Source organism: Diceros bicornis, chromosome 6 (assembly GCF_020826845.1).
Source record: "Diceros bicornis minor isolate mBicDic1 chromosome 6, mDicBic1.mat.cur, whole genome shotgun sequence".
Classification (NCBI taxonomy): Eukaryota; Metazoa; Chordata; class Mammalia; order Perissodactyla; family Rhinocerotidae; genus Diceros; species Diceros bicornis.
This window is the reverse complement of record NC_080745.1, coordinates 17,094,160-17,108,553: the sequence shown is the minus strand read 5'-3', so window position 1 is coordinate 17,108,553 and position 14,394 is coordinate 17,094,160. Positions and strand designations below refer to the sequence as shown.

Below are 14,394 nucleotides of genomic sequence, written 5' to 3'. Positions count from 1 at the left end.
CCCTGATTCTCAGGAAGTTACGAATTATTTATGAAACAATAGCTGTTTGTGAAGAAAGACATTAGGTGACTTTGATGTCTAATAAGTATTTTTAGATTCTTTATTGAAGTCCTTATGACCTTCTGATCAGTTTCTTCTGAGGTCATACTGCGTACCAACGAGACCTCAATTGTTGAGCCTCCAGAGCATGAGGATCCTTTTAACCAGATGAATCCTTCAACGAGATGAATCTCACACAGTGGCACAGGGGCCATGGAGAAGGTTATGGAAAATGTTTCAGGTACCAGTCCCTGAGTAAAGGTGGAGGGAGGAAGGGATCTTGTATCCTAGCCACACAGGGACTCTCTCTTACTAGAGAAAGCTGGGCACAGCTTTGTTGTGAAGAGATTGGGGAGCACCAGAAATGTACCTCCCCTGGACATGGAGAGAAGACACAGCCTGCTTGCAGAGGCATGGCAGGAGTGACTGTCCCCTCTGAGGAACAAGGGGGAAGAAAGGCCCTTGCAGCAGTGGGGAGAGAAAGTTCAAGACCGACCGGAGATCTAAGATTTATTTTGTGTCAGATATTTTATTAGGCATTTACGTATAAAGAGTGTATAATCTTTTCAGTCCATCATATTCAGATGAGCAAGAAAAGGAATTTTATTTTTGCAAAACAACTTAAATCTGCATTTTCAGGTTCCATTGTGCATAACAAATTACCACAAATTTAGCGTCTTACAATACCACCTATTTATTATTTCACGGTTCTGGGTGATAGCTGGGTTGCCTGTTCAGGGTCTCACAGAGCTGAAATCAAGGTGTCACCCCAGCTGAGTGAGTTCTCAACTGGAGGTGAGACCGAGGAAGAATCCACTTCTCAGTGCATTTCCGTTGTCTGAGCTTCTGCCCTGATGACCCAATGCCGCCTCTGGGCACTAGATGGGAAGGCGTGAGGCACAGACCTCCTTTGAGTCTTGCATCACCAACGTTATCAGACTCATTCTCCTCCTCTGGCCCTCTCCTTATTTAGAACCAACATCAGGGTGGAGCAGGATTCCAAGCCCTTCTTGGTGGCCATCACCAATATCTTCTCCTTTTGACTCTCTTCCCACATCCCTCTGGCTGTGGAAACTCGTTTTATTCCCTCAATTGAAACATTACAGATTAAGCTAAAGTCCTCTTTGTCAATCACCCACAATCCTAATCATCTTCCCTATCTAAGACATCACTGCTGATATATGATTTGCATGCATCTTTTTATCCTTTTGGGATAATTTTAAATATATAAATATTTATATAAGGTATATACTATTGTTGTATATGTTTTATTGTTACCTAAATCATATTATATTGTATTCACCACGCCACAGCTTACTTTTCTAACTCAACAATGTATTTTTAGAATTTCTATGTTAATACATATAAGTTAATTACTTTTATCTGCTGTATTCTCCTTTATGTATAACCAGATTTTTTTTTTTTTTTTGGCAAGGAAGATCAGCCCTGAGCTAACATCTGCCAATCCCCCTCTTTTTGCTGAGGAAGACTGGCCCTGGGCTAACATCGAGGCGATCTTCCTCCACTTTATGTGGGACGCCGCCACAGCATGGCCTGACATGCGGTGCGTCGGTGCGCCCTGGGATCCAAACCTGGGCCGCCAGCAGTGGAGCATGCGCACTTAACTGCTACACCACGGGCTGGCCCCTGGATTTTTTTTTTATCTATTCCCAAACTGATGGTCTTTTAGTTTTCCTAATTTTTGTCATGACGGCAAATGCTTCAGTGAACATCCACATGCCCGTACGTCTCCTTGTGTACGTATGCATGCAAGAATTTCTAGAGGACAGATATCCAGAAATTAAATTGCTGGCTCCTGGTGCGCATATCTTTCCAGTGTAATTGATACTACTGAGTCACCTTTTTGTAGTAGTTGTATCAATTTATTTAGTCTCAATAGAGTGATGGAGGATCTTTCTTCATTGCCTAGTGTTGAGGCCAGTACACCATTCCTTGATGGTCAAAGACAAGTGTTTGCAGCTCAAAGGACCTTATCTCTAAAGCTCTGTCTCTACCAGAGTATGTAAAGTCTACTTGAAAAAGCAAAAATTGAGCATGGTCTGATTTCTTTCTCCCTGCGTTTCTGCAGTAACAACCTAACCCTGAGGACATGAGAAGCTGGCATTGGGGGAAGGCAGGCAACATACCAATGGATACTTCAGAGTATTAGCCTACCACACCACAGTGTTTCTTACCCTCTCCATAACCCACAGAGAGTAGGTGGTGGTGTTCCAGGTTTTCTGTTTGTTTTTATTGTGGTAAAATCACGTAACATGAGATCTACCTTCTTAACAAATTTTTAAGTGTACACTACAGGCACAATGTTGTACAGCAGATCTCTAGCACTTATACTTCTTGCATAACTTTAGACTCATTGAATAGTAACTCCTCGTTTCTCTCCCCTGACCCCGGTCCTGGCAACTACTAATCTACTTTCTGCTTCTATGAGTCGTGTTTTAGATACCACATATAAGTGGAATCATGCAGTATTTGTCCTTCAGTGACTGGCTTATTTAACTTAGCATAATGTCCTCAAGGTTCATCCATGTTGTCACATATTGTAGGATTTCCTTCTTTTTTAAGGCTGAATAGTATTCCATTGTATGTATATATTATATTTTCTTTATCGATTCATCTGGATATCCATACATATCCATAGATATTTAGTTTGTTTCCATATTTTGGCTATTGTGAATAGTGCTACAGTGAACATGGAAGTGCTAATATCTCTTTGAGATGCTGATTTCAGTTCTCTTAGATAAATACCCAGAAGTAGGATTGTTGGATCATATGGTAGTTCTATTATTAATTTTTTGAGGAGCCTACAATTTTTTTTCCATAGCAGCTGCACCATTTGGCATTCTCACCAATAGTGTACAAGGGTTCCAATTTCTCCACATCCTCACTAATATTTACTGTCTTTTGGTTTTTTGATAATAGCCATATTATCATACCTAATATGAAGTGATGTCTCATTGTGGTTTTGATTTGCATTTCCCTAATGATTAGTGATGTTGAGCATCTTTTCATATACTTGTAGGCCATTTGTATATCATCTTTGAAGAAATGTCTATTCAAGTCCTTTGCCTATTTTTAAGGGGGTTATTAATTTTTTTCTGTTGAGTTGTAGAAGTTCTTTATATATTTTGGAAATTAACTCCTTTTCAGATATGCGGTTTGCAAATATTTTCTCCCATTCCTTAGGTTGCTTTTTCACTCTGTTGATTGATTCCTTTGCTGTGCAGAAGCTTTTTAGTTTGATGTAGTCCCACTTATCTATTTTTGCTTTTGTTTCCTGTGCTTTTGGTACCATGAAATCATTGCCAAGACAAATGTCATGAAGCTTATCCCCTATGTTTTCCTCCAGGAGTTTTAGAGTTTCAGGTCTTATGTTTAAGTCCTTAATCCATTTTGAGTTGATTTTTGTAAATGGTGTGAGATAAGGATCCAATGTCATTCCTTTGCATGTGGATATGCAGTTTCTCCAACATCATTTGTTGAAGAGACTGTCCTTTCCCCATAGTGTGTTCTTGGCATCCTTGTCAAAGATCAGTTGACCATATATGCATGGATTTATTTCTGGGCTCTCTATCTGGTTACATTGGTCTATATGTCTGTCTTCGGGCCAGTACCGTACTCTTTTAACTACTGTAGCTTTGTAATATATTTTGAAATCAGGAAATGTGATGCCTCTCACTTTGTTCTTTTTTCTCAAGATGATTTTGGCTATTGGGGGTCCTTTGTGGTTCCATAAAAGTAATCCAGTTTTGTAGATGAAGAAATGTGGTTTTAGAGAAGTCAGGCAATTTGCCAAGTTTATACTCCTTCTCAGCTAACCCAGAACTCAAACCCAAATCAGCCAGGCTCTAAAGACCATGGTTTTTCTACGTTTTGCTGCTTTCCAATGAAAAGTTATTAATGATGACAAGAGCATCAAATCTGTTAATAGAAGTGATGTTGATATATCTCATATTTTCCTAGCATCAGATGAGTGCCTGTGATTTCCCAGACATTTCTCCCCTCATGGCTATAAGTTATATGGGTTTTAGGAATATGCTTTTCTCATAATTTCTGCTTCCTATCCAAAAGGCTTTCTTTTCTTCAATGACATGTTCATCTACTGGATTCACGTCCTTCCTTTTGTTTTTATGTATGAAGATATTAGAAGGAAACTTGAGTGTAGTTATCTGGAGTGAGTGCTTGCTTATTAACTATTAACTTCTTAATTATAGTCCTTGGGCTGTTGTATCACATGGGTGAGCAAGTGACTACAGGCCATTCTCCTTTAATGGTTCTTTTGTAGCATTAAAATTTTTGCTCAGTTCTTAATCTACATCCATTGTATGATGGACAGAGAGTAGAACATTTTAAAAGTAAGGAAAAGCACATACCTGAAACTTTTAAGTGGTATTAGATATTGAATTAATTTTGAATTATAAGAAAAACAAAGGCCACTGGGTGATATGCCAAAGAATTCAGGTCAAAGACCACCTGTGTGACAGTTTGTGACTCACAGGCTTCCTAGTGATTAGTCCAGAAGCTCCCCAATTCCAGGTGCACCAGAATAGGTATTTAATGAACCCAATAGGGAGAGCTAGTCCTACCCGTAGGTGTCTTTCCTCCATTCTGGTTTCTTTTGTGTTCTGTATTCCAACAAAGCATAATTGGACTGGAATATTATATGATTTATGGTGCTCTACAGATTCACAGGATGAAATGAAATAAAGAGAAGAATGGATCTTAGGCTTGCCAAAATTCCTACTTTAATTCTTTGCTAATATTGGTCAATTGCTAAGTTTCTATTGAATTTGTACAAACATAATACGGTTATCTGCAGGGAGCAATTTGACATTGCCTAAAAACCTTTGTGCTTTTTAAAATTACTTTATTCATGTCCCATATCTCATCTAGGGGGTAAGTTCATGGAGGGCAGAGTCCTGACTTATTGAATTCCATGGCACCAATCATAATGACCGAAAGCTAGTAGAGGTTCAATGAGAAGTGTTAATATTGATGATGACAGCTATATTAATCAGGACCCTCTTGGTTGCAGGTGTCAGTGACCTAGCTCAGGTAGCCCAGGTAACAAAGGAAATGGTTGGCTCCCATAACTGGGAAGGTCAAGGGGAGGCAGAGTTGCCTTTAGGAGTGACTAGATCCAGGCTTGAAAAGACATCGTTATCATGCTGTCTCTGTTCCCCACATTCCCTCCCATCTCTCTCCTCTAGTTTGCTTCTCAGATTTTCCATGTGGATATAAATAGGGTCACCAGCACCTAGGAATCCCAAAGAACAGAGAATTACCCTCTCTCTTTCCAGCATACATATCAAGTCCCCAACTTTACTCTTACTGCTCCTCTTTGCGTGTTCTTCAGGCCCATTGCTGAGGTAGAGGAGTCAGGACCATGTGACTGATCCCCATCCAGAAGTACATCCTGAGGATGACAGGCCATTTCCAAAAGAACGGATGAAGGAAAGACAGATAACAGGCATCCACTGCATAGTGTTGACAAGAAGAAAAAAAAAGATGAAAGAAGACAGATGTATCGTCAGCCCTAATATAAAGCACTGGGATTATTGGTCATTATATTTATTTATAATAAAATCAGCACGGCATAAGTGATGAGAATAAGTCTACAGAACGTGATCAATTCTATGGGACATGAGAGCAGAGGCTTAGAAAGTGTTTTAAAATTTTTAGAAGGTGCTGTAGAAGATTATGTGAGATTGAGAACACCCCAGGGGCTGGGGTGGGGAGGGGGAGGAGGAGGAAGGGAGGAAGGTAAAATGGGCTACAATACAACCCGAGAAGTGGACAAGGAAACTCAGCTCCTATGTCCAGGAAGCTTTGGAGTGAAACATGTTGGGAAGGTAAAGGCTATTCAGAAAGTATATAAAAAATTAGCAAGGGTCTGGTGCAGGAAAAAGAGAAATGCATAAGTTAGGGTGATAGTGTAAAGAAGAAAGAGGTGATACTTATCTGAGCATATGTAGTTGAGGAGATCAGAAAGGCATCCTTGACTCCCCAGTAGAACAGTGGTTATTAACCTCAGAGACTGGACATTGAGCTGAAGTGTCTGATTAAAGACAAATATGCTCTCGTCCATCTATATAGTTGCAGGTGCGATGGGGAAGATGGGCAAACACCTTTAGAACTATTGTAAACTGGTACCTGGGTGGAGGGAGAGAGAGCAGGTAGATCTTCTATATGTGTATCTTGGAAGAAACCATAAATGCTGTTGCGTACCCCAGACACCATGTGGCGCTTCCCAGATATGGACATTCCCTCAGTGAGGGGCTACTGGAGATAAGGATGGGTTGACAGCCACTAATAAAACCCAGAGAAGTAAAAAGAAGTAAAGAAGAAAAAAATCCATCAATTACCTGTAATTGGAAATTAGTGCAATGTAGATTTCACCTATGGGAAAATAGTGATGGATTACACAGGAGTTCTTAAACTATTTTTCTCCCTAATAGAATAATATGTTAGAATATTTAGACTATTTCCAATTTTTTTACTATTTCAAGTAGCACTGAAGTGAATATATCTAAGTGTATGTATGTATATAAGTGTAGGAAAAAGTGTACTTGTGTATGTCCAACTGTGTATGTTTTATGTTTTTTTGTCACACACGCAAAACATACATACTACAGACAGACAGACAGACAGACAGACACACACACACACACACACACACACACTGTTGGACAGTTCTGAGATCTTGGATTTTGTGCATTTTTATTTTGACAGATACTGCCAAATTACCTTTCAAATTGTTGACCAATTTACACTGCACCAAGACCATGGAACTGATTATTTCCCTCACACTGTTGTACTGCATGCATCAAATCGTCTATATTTTGGGTGACAAATGGTATCTCATTAATTTTTAAATGCACATCAATTCCACTCTAAAGCGGTGTATAATGACTTTTAATCAGTTATGAGGGGCTAGTTATACATGACACCTGGATGAGCTGGTGGAGAGGCAGTGTAACATCACAGGTGAGCAGGGACGCTGTAGGCTCAGATGATCTGGGTGTGAATCTCCACCTCCCTCCACCCACACACATTAGCTTGAATCCTTGGACAAATTACTTAGCTTTCTGTGTCTCAGTTTCCTATAAGATGTGGTTATTTTAAGGGTTAAATGAGGTAATGCATATGATTTTCACAATGTGTACCACGTAGGAAGTATCCAATAAATATTCTCTTCTGTTATTTATTATTGCACTAAATTGAGCTTTGAGCCTCCTGGCAGCCAAAGCTAAGTTCATGATTCAATAAAAATAATAATAAAATAATAATAGCAGACATTATACTTATGTAACACGTACTATTTGCCAGGCTCTGATCTAAGTACTTTACACATATTAAAACATTTTGATGAGAAACATAGTTTCTTTGACCACTCATTATTGAATTCTAGGTTGAATTTATCAACAATTTATTCCATTATGCAGAACGTTTCATTTCCATTTTTCAGTGAGGAAACCGAGACTCAAAGGGGTTAAATAATACCCAAAATCCCACTCCCAGGAAGTGATCTGAACCTACGCCTTTGGGAGACCAAAGTCCTCCCACTACACCTTAAGACCGTTCCAAAAGGCTCTGTGTGACTCTGCCTGCACTCCTTTGAGAGATGCTCTGACTTGCAGTTATCTAAGGCTTTGGTTTAGGACTCTTGCCATGTGCACGTGTATAGGTATTTGTATGTCAGAGTTTACAGCTGAACACATTTTTACCCAAGAGCCTAAACACAACAGAAGTGTTCTCAGTAGATTTTTGCCATGGTTATCAAATGTTGAATTCACAGAATGACACTCATTGAGGAATGATTTACTGAATGGAGTCCACAGCAGTTGGTGATGTGAGAACTCCTGGGCCGGTTGTGTCCTGGAAGTACAACCCCGGGGGTTCCAAGAGGATGGAGCAGGTCTCAACCAAGGCTTCCCATGACAGCATGGGGGTCTTCCTGGTGATGCCTTCACTGTAATGATTCTTAGTTATTTATATATTTTGGTAGCAAGTGTTTGAAAGAACTGCTTGCAGTTTTCCAACTATCTCTATGCAAATGTGTGTGTGTGGTGCTCAAATACTTTTTGACCGTTGGAGTTAAGATATCTAAATACTGGAAATATTCAAAACTGGTTTGGTCAGCTCAGAACATTCTGGTAAAGGCTGTGTGTATTATCAAGCGTAAGATAGCTGCCTTGTATACTGTTGCCAGCCATTACAAGGAACCAATACATTACTTTTTCTATCTGTGTTTTAAAGAGAGAATGTAATGTAAAGTGATATTTGCTCATTTGCCCCTTGCTCCAGGTTGATGTTGCTCATTCCAGTGAGGCTTAAATGGCTGATATCGCCTTAAAGTTGCTTATGTCCTCAGCCTGGGATGAGTAAATGACCAGGTGGATAAAATGCAAATGATGCTAATAAGATTAATGCATTAAGTAGCATGATGATAAAGCTCTGCTGGATAAGTATCATACAAGCATCTAATATTTTTCCCCTTCTCTTTAAAATAAAAGAAATAAGGAAGGTTTTGTTTGATAGTAGCATTATGTGGAAGTATATGTGGTGTATATTTAGAAATTCAGGGAGAAAACACAATGTTTAATGCATGCCACTAGCTAATTGTGCTACCTCGAATAAATCAATTTCTGCCTGCCCTAGACTCCTCACATTTAAAGTGAGAGAATGAACTTGATGTTTGTGGCCTCTCTGAGATTCGGCATCCTATAGTAGGTCTTCTAGGTCTTTTCAAGTATGTAATGCAAAGAACAAATAAAACAAAGGCAGAAATTTTCCTAACTCCGTCTTTTCTCTCTTTTCTCCCCAGACTATGTCAGAGAGTCACAATGACCTTGCACAATAACAATACAACCTCGCCTTTGTTTCCAAACATCAGCGCTTCCTGGATACACGGCCCTTCAGATGCAGGGCTGCCCCCAGGAACGGTCACTCATTTTGGCAGCTACAACATTTCTCGAGCAGCTGGGAATTTCTCCTCTCCAAATGGCACCACCAGTGACCCCCTGGGAGGTCATACCATCTGGCAAGTGGTCTTTATTGCATTCTTAACCGGCGTGCTGGCCCTGGTGACTATCATCGGCAACATCCTAGTGATAGTGGCGTTTAAGGTCAACAAGCAGCTGAAGACAGTCAACAACTACTTCCTCTTAAGCCTTGCCTGTGCGGATCTGATTATTGGGGTCATTTCGATGAATCTGTTTACTACCTACATCATCATGAATCGATGGGCTTTAGGAAACTTGGCCTGTGACCTCTGGCTTTCCATTGACTATGTAGCTAGCAATGCTTCGGTCATGAATCTTCTGGTCATTAGCTTCGACAGGTACTTTTCCATCACGAGGCCACTCACATACCGAGCCAAACGAACAACAAAAAGAGCTGGTGTGATGATAGGTCTGGCTTGGGTCATCTCCTTCATCCTTTGGGCTCCTGCCATCTTGTTCTGGCAGTACTTTGTTGGGAAGAGAACTGTGCCCCCAGGGGAGTGTTTCATTCAGTTCCTCAGTGAGCCCACCATTACCTTTGGCACGGCCATCGCTGCCTTTTATATGCCTGTCACCATTATGACTATTTTATACTGGAGGATCTATAAGGAAACTGAAAAACGTACCAAAGAGCTTGCTGGGCTACAAGCCTCTGGGACAGAAGCAGAGGCAGAAAACTTTGTCCACCCCACAGGCAGTTCTCGAAGCTGCAGCAGCTATGAGCTTCAACAGCAAAGCATGAAACGCTCAACCAGGAGGAAGTATGGCCGCTGCCACTTCTGGTTCACAACCAAGAGTTGGAAGCCCAGTGCCGAGCAGATGGACCAAGACCACAGCAGCAGTGACAGCTGGAATAACAACGACGCTGCTGCCTCCCTGGAAAACTCCGCCTCCTCCGATGAGGAGGATATTGGCTCAGAGACAAGAGCCATCTACTCTATTGTGCTCAAGCTTCCAGGTCACAGTACCATCCTCAACTCCACCAAGTTACCCTCATCAGACAACCTGCAGGTGCCTGACGAGGAGCTGGGGACAGTGGACTTGGAGAGGAAAGCCAGCAAGCTGCAGGCCCAGAAGAGCATGGACGATGGAGGCAGTTTTCAAAAAAGCTTCTCCAAGCTTCCCATCCAGTTAGAGTCAGCCGTAGACACAGCCAAGACCTCTGAGGTCAACTCCTCAGTGGGTAAGACCACGGCCACTCTACCTCTGTCCTTCAAGGAAGCCACTCTGGCCAAGAGATTTGCTCTGAAGACCAGAAGTCAGATCACTAAGCGGAAACGGATGTCCCTCGTCAAGGAGAAGAAAGCAGCGCAGACCCTCAGCGCCATCCTGCTTGCCTTCATCATCACCTGGACTCCCTACAATATTATGGTTCTGGTGAATACCTTTTGTGACAGCTGCATACCCAAAACCTATTGGAATCTGGGCTACTGGCTGTGCTACATCAACAGCACCGTGAACCCTGTGTGCTATGCCCTGTGCAACAAAACATTCAGAACCACTTTCAAGATGCTGCTGCTGTGCCAGTGTGACAAAAGGAAGAGGCGCAAGCAGCAGTACCAGCAAAGACAGTCAGTCATTTTTCACAAGCGCGTGCCTGAGCAGGCCTTGTAGAATGAGGTTTTCTCAAAAGCAGTGACCAAACGCACACATCCACCCACAAACCTTAGGAGGGAGTAAGATGAGGGTGGGGGTGATTTCTGGTGGTGATGAAAATGTTTTTATCACCCATATGTGAAAGAAGCTGCCTGTTTACTGATCCATTGAATAAACTCATTTTAATTAAAAAGTCAAATACCAATTCAGCAAAAAAACACAGAGCATATTACTGAATATAAAGAAATTTATTCTGAAATAGACTTTAAGTGTTTTTTTCTTAAAGAGGAAAAATAATTGTTTCATAGCTATTATATACCCAAATTGATCTGCTTGGTTCTTTTCATTCCCATTGGCTCTGGAATCTCAGATGAGCATAACTAGCTGGGCCCGTTGCCACGTTCTTTCCAAGGATCCCAAAAGTGTCGATCCAGACCCCACGTGGAACGCGTCAGGCTAGTGAATCCGTGGTTTTGAAATTATTTCACACGTTGCAAAGCTGAACCTTCTTGTCCCAATAGAGCTTCCCGTCTTCTCTTCGGTGTGTTGTTAAACTCTATTTGTGGACTTGATTCTTGATTCTTGCAAAGTACTGTTTTGTGCAGTTCAAGTTTCGTACAAATAAAAATATATAAATATATATATATGTGTGAGTTTCACACACACACACGTAGTGTATATAATATAATGGGAATCACTGAAGTGGCAAATTATTCCTGCAATATATGCTTTCAGTACTTTGGTGACTGAAGTTCTCTAGGATCCTAACACAACATAAAAGTGAAATAAACCCATTATAATGTTTTGGAAACCAGGGCTGTTTTCCATAAAGCACCCTGGAGAACATGCAGCAGAGAGCAGCGAGGCCCTCCCAGCAGGTCTCTGCAGAGCTGACATCCTCTTGAGTCTGGTTGAGCACCGTGGCTTGACCAGACTCGGAGTAAGCTGTCTCCTTTGTTGATCTCCTCAACAGAGCTAAATCAAATCGGTGCCCCTCTGAGCTCAAAGAATGAACCCCATCCACCTGTTTGAATTTAATCATCCAAATCTGAATGTTTCCAAACAAAATTTCTACTATCTAAACTACTTGAAACAAAACGATAGTGCCACATTTGAATGTCACAGACAGCAATATATATGGCAAAGCGAAAGAGACAGTGTGAGGGGGGATGACGGAGAACGTGGTATTCGATTTCTTGCTACTTGGCACCTTTGTCACTTAGCTGTGGCCACTGCTTCCTGGTATTCATTGTGCAACCTTCGCCCGGTACTAGGTGAGGTTTAGGAAGTCACGAGTCCTCTGAAAAAAGAATTACACTTTGAAAAGTATTGCTTCAAATTAATTTCCTTACATTTCGAAAAATTGATTTTGTATTCTCCTCTGAATTGACCAAAATGCTAACTGTTCTCTTTGGGGGAGGGGACGGGTGCTGCTGTTGCTGTCATCTCTGTTGCTGCTGTAGTTGTTGGGGTTCCTTCTTTTCCTTTTGCTGGGGCTGTGTGTGGGGGGTAGGGGAGGGAGGCAGGGGGCTGAGGAGAAATCTCACCTTTGTACAGGCCTCCATGCTGTGAACCCAAGGCCAGGGTAGAAGCTGCTTTTGTATTCAGTGTGAGGTGGTGTTTACAGGTGACTGTGAAACAGTGGAAGTGTACTCAGTGGTGTCTGTGTTTCTGAAGTATTTAATTTTGTGTTATGTTTATATGAAGAAATATTTATGCATATTTCACTAAGTGTCTATTTAATGTTGATAAATATTACTCTTCCGTCTTCAGCCATGGTGTCCTTTGAAAGTGATTCTTTAAGGTCCACTTGAGCAATGAGTAGAGTATGTTGAGCTTTCCTGTGGCTAAGAAGAGGAAGAAAGTCATCCCGTTGGCTTCAGCAAGTACCTAATTCTTTCTGGGTAATAAAAAGTCAACTGTAACTACAACATAAATGTTTAAAACCACTCTTTAGTTAAACCTGACGGAAACTGAACAAAGCAACCCTCCACCATTGTGTTTGAAATCACGTGACAAGGGAAAACAAGCAAATCAGCATAATTGAAAGAATGATTATTTTTTGGCCCACATTCAACCAAAGAACAAGAAAAACCAGAGACTATTTTCTAATGTGTACAGCAAACTACAAAATGTTATGTTATCCACCTGTAAAACGCCTAGTGAGCAATTGCATCTATATTTTATTACTCAAGTTGGCCTGGCACTAATAAATATGTGAATGCTGATTCGTCTCCCAGTACTTCAGTAAGTCCCATTCTTTCTGAAACTCATATCTTGCCTCCCTCTCAAAGGGCTGTTTCCTGTATTTAAAAAAAAAAAAAAGTTAAATTTAAGAAACGGAGAAACGCTTAGCTTTGGCAGAACTGTAAAGGTTAATAACAGTTCTTTTTAAACATGGTTGTCTCCTGATCTTTGTCCTTTTATGATGCTGATAATGGCAGAAAAGAAACAAATCCCAGACTCTGGCTCTCTCTTTCTGTTACTGGTTTAATTACAGAATTGTTTTTAAATTTCTTACAGATGAAAGCTGCTTTTAAATACTATCTCCTGGCTGTGTTTATAGAAAGGTATGTCCAACTCTTAGGTCATTTTCAGAGAAGGAAAATAAGAAAAATCAATTCTTTTGAATATGGAGAATTGCAAAGTGTAATCACAGATGTAGTGAGTGTCTATAACTGGATGTAGCTGCACATGCATTGCTCAAAGGGCTTGTCGTTGGAGAAGGTATTCAGCATTTACATAAGATCAAAATGTCTTCATCCCCCAACTGGGAATCAAACTATTTCATTCCACATGAATCAGGTTTGCAGGACTTCCACGATTATCAACTTTAATAAAAAGAGCAAAATAGTCAAATGTAAAATAAACCACAAATGAAGAACACACCCCAATACACACACACGCATATCCACTCTCTGATTCTCTGTCCTCCAGGCTTTGCCAGATGGATAGGAGAAGTGAGCTCTCTGGTCCCCTATTTCCCTTGGCTCTGCTGTCTCTGGCCCATCACCTACCTGTGGTGTCTCTGCTAGTTCCTGAATCATCCTTGCCTTAAATCCCACCTTGACTCTCGAAATATGTTCCGTTCTGTCCACTCTTTCATGTATGATAGTTCTAGACCCCAACAGAAGGAAAACAAACAAGAAAGCATAAGCATTAGGAGCTGCAGTGGCTAAAGATCTGAAAGGCATAGCAGCTTTCTCTGTCAGCTCTCCTCTGTTGCGCTCGTGCAAGTTCATTGCTCTGGGAAGGGATGAGAGCCCTTTGTGCATCAATGGTGAGAAGCGGGAGGGTGGAGTCTCATGCAAAGGTGTCTGCCTCAGACCTGTCTCAGGAGGGAAGAAGGATGTCAGGGCTCATGCACAGTGGAGAACTTGGTGTAGGTTACATGAGACAGAGGAGGAGCTTGGGGATCATCTCAGGTGTCCTGAACCAATCCGAGCAGAGATGATTCCCAGCTGGGGACATATTACTGAGAAATTGACAGTTTATCACTAGCAGCTTCAGAGGACAAGTGAAGGTTTCACAGAGAAGCACTGAACTTAGCCCTGAGCTCTGAGTTCTTGGCCCAGTTCTGTCCCCAGGTGGTTACATGCGTTCCTCTGCCATGCCTGTCACTTAACCTTAACTCTCTGAGTTCTCTCCTTATGCTCAAACTAATCAACGCGAAAGCATCTTAATTTGTCTTCTGACAGCAAACAAGTCAAAATTAAGGCATGGTGTTAGATAAATA

At 41.2% G+C, this 14,394-nt stretch overlaps 1 protein-coding gene across 3 annotated transcripts in view; it reads left to right on the top strand.

Moving 5' to 3' along the window:
• CHRM3 (cholinergic receptor muscarinic 3) overlaps positions 1 to 12,162 on the top strand; it is a 469,040-nt gene extending 456,878 nt beyond the window's left edge. For all 3 annotated transcript variants that reach the window (XM_058542950.1, XM_058542949.1, XM_058542951.1), the window contains one exon: positions 8,885 to 12,162. In XM_058542950.1, the coding sequence (XP_058398933.1) occupies positions 8,904 to 10,676 (1,773 nt within the window). In that variant the 5' untranslated portion in view covers positions 8,885 to 8,903 and the 3' untranslated portion in view covers positions 10,677 to 12,162. The remainder of the gene's footprint in view (positions 1 to 8,884) is intronic.
• Positions 12,163 to 14,394: the final 2,232 nt, after the last annotated feature.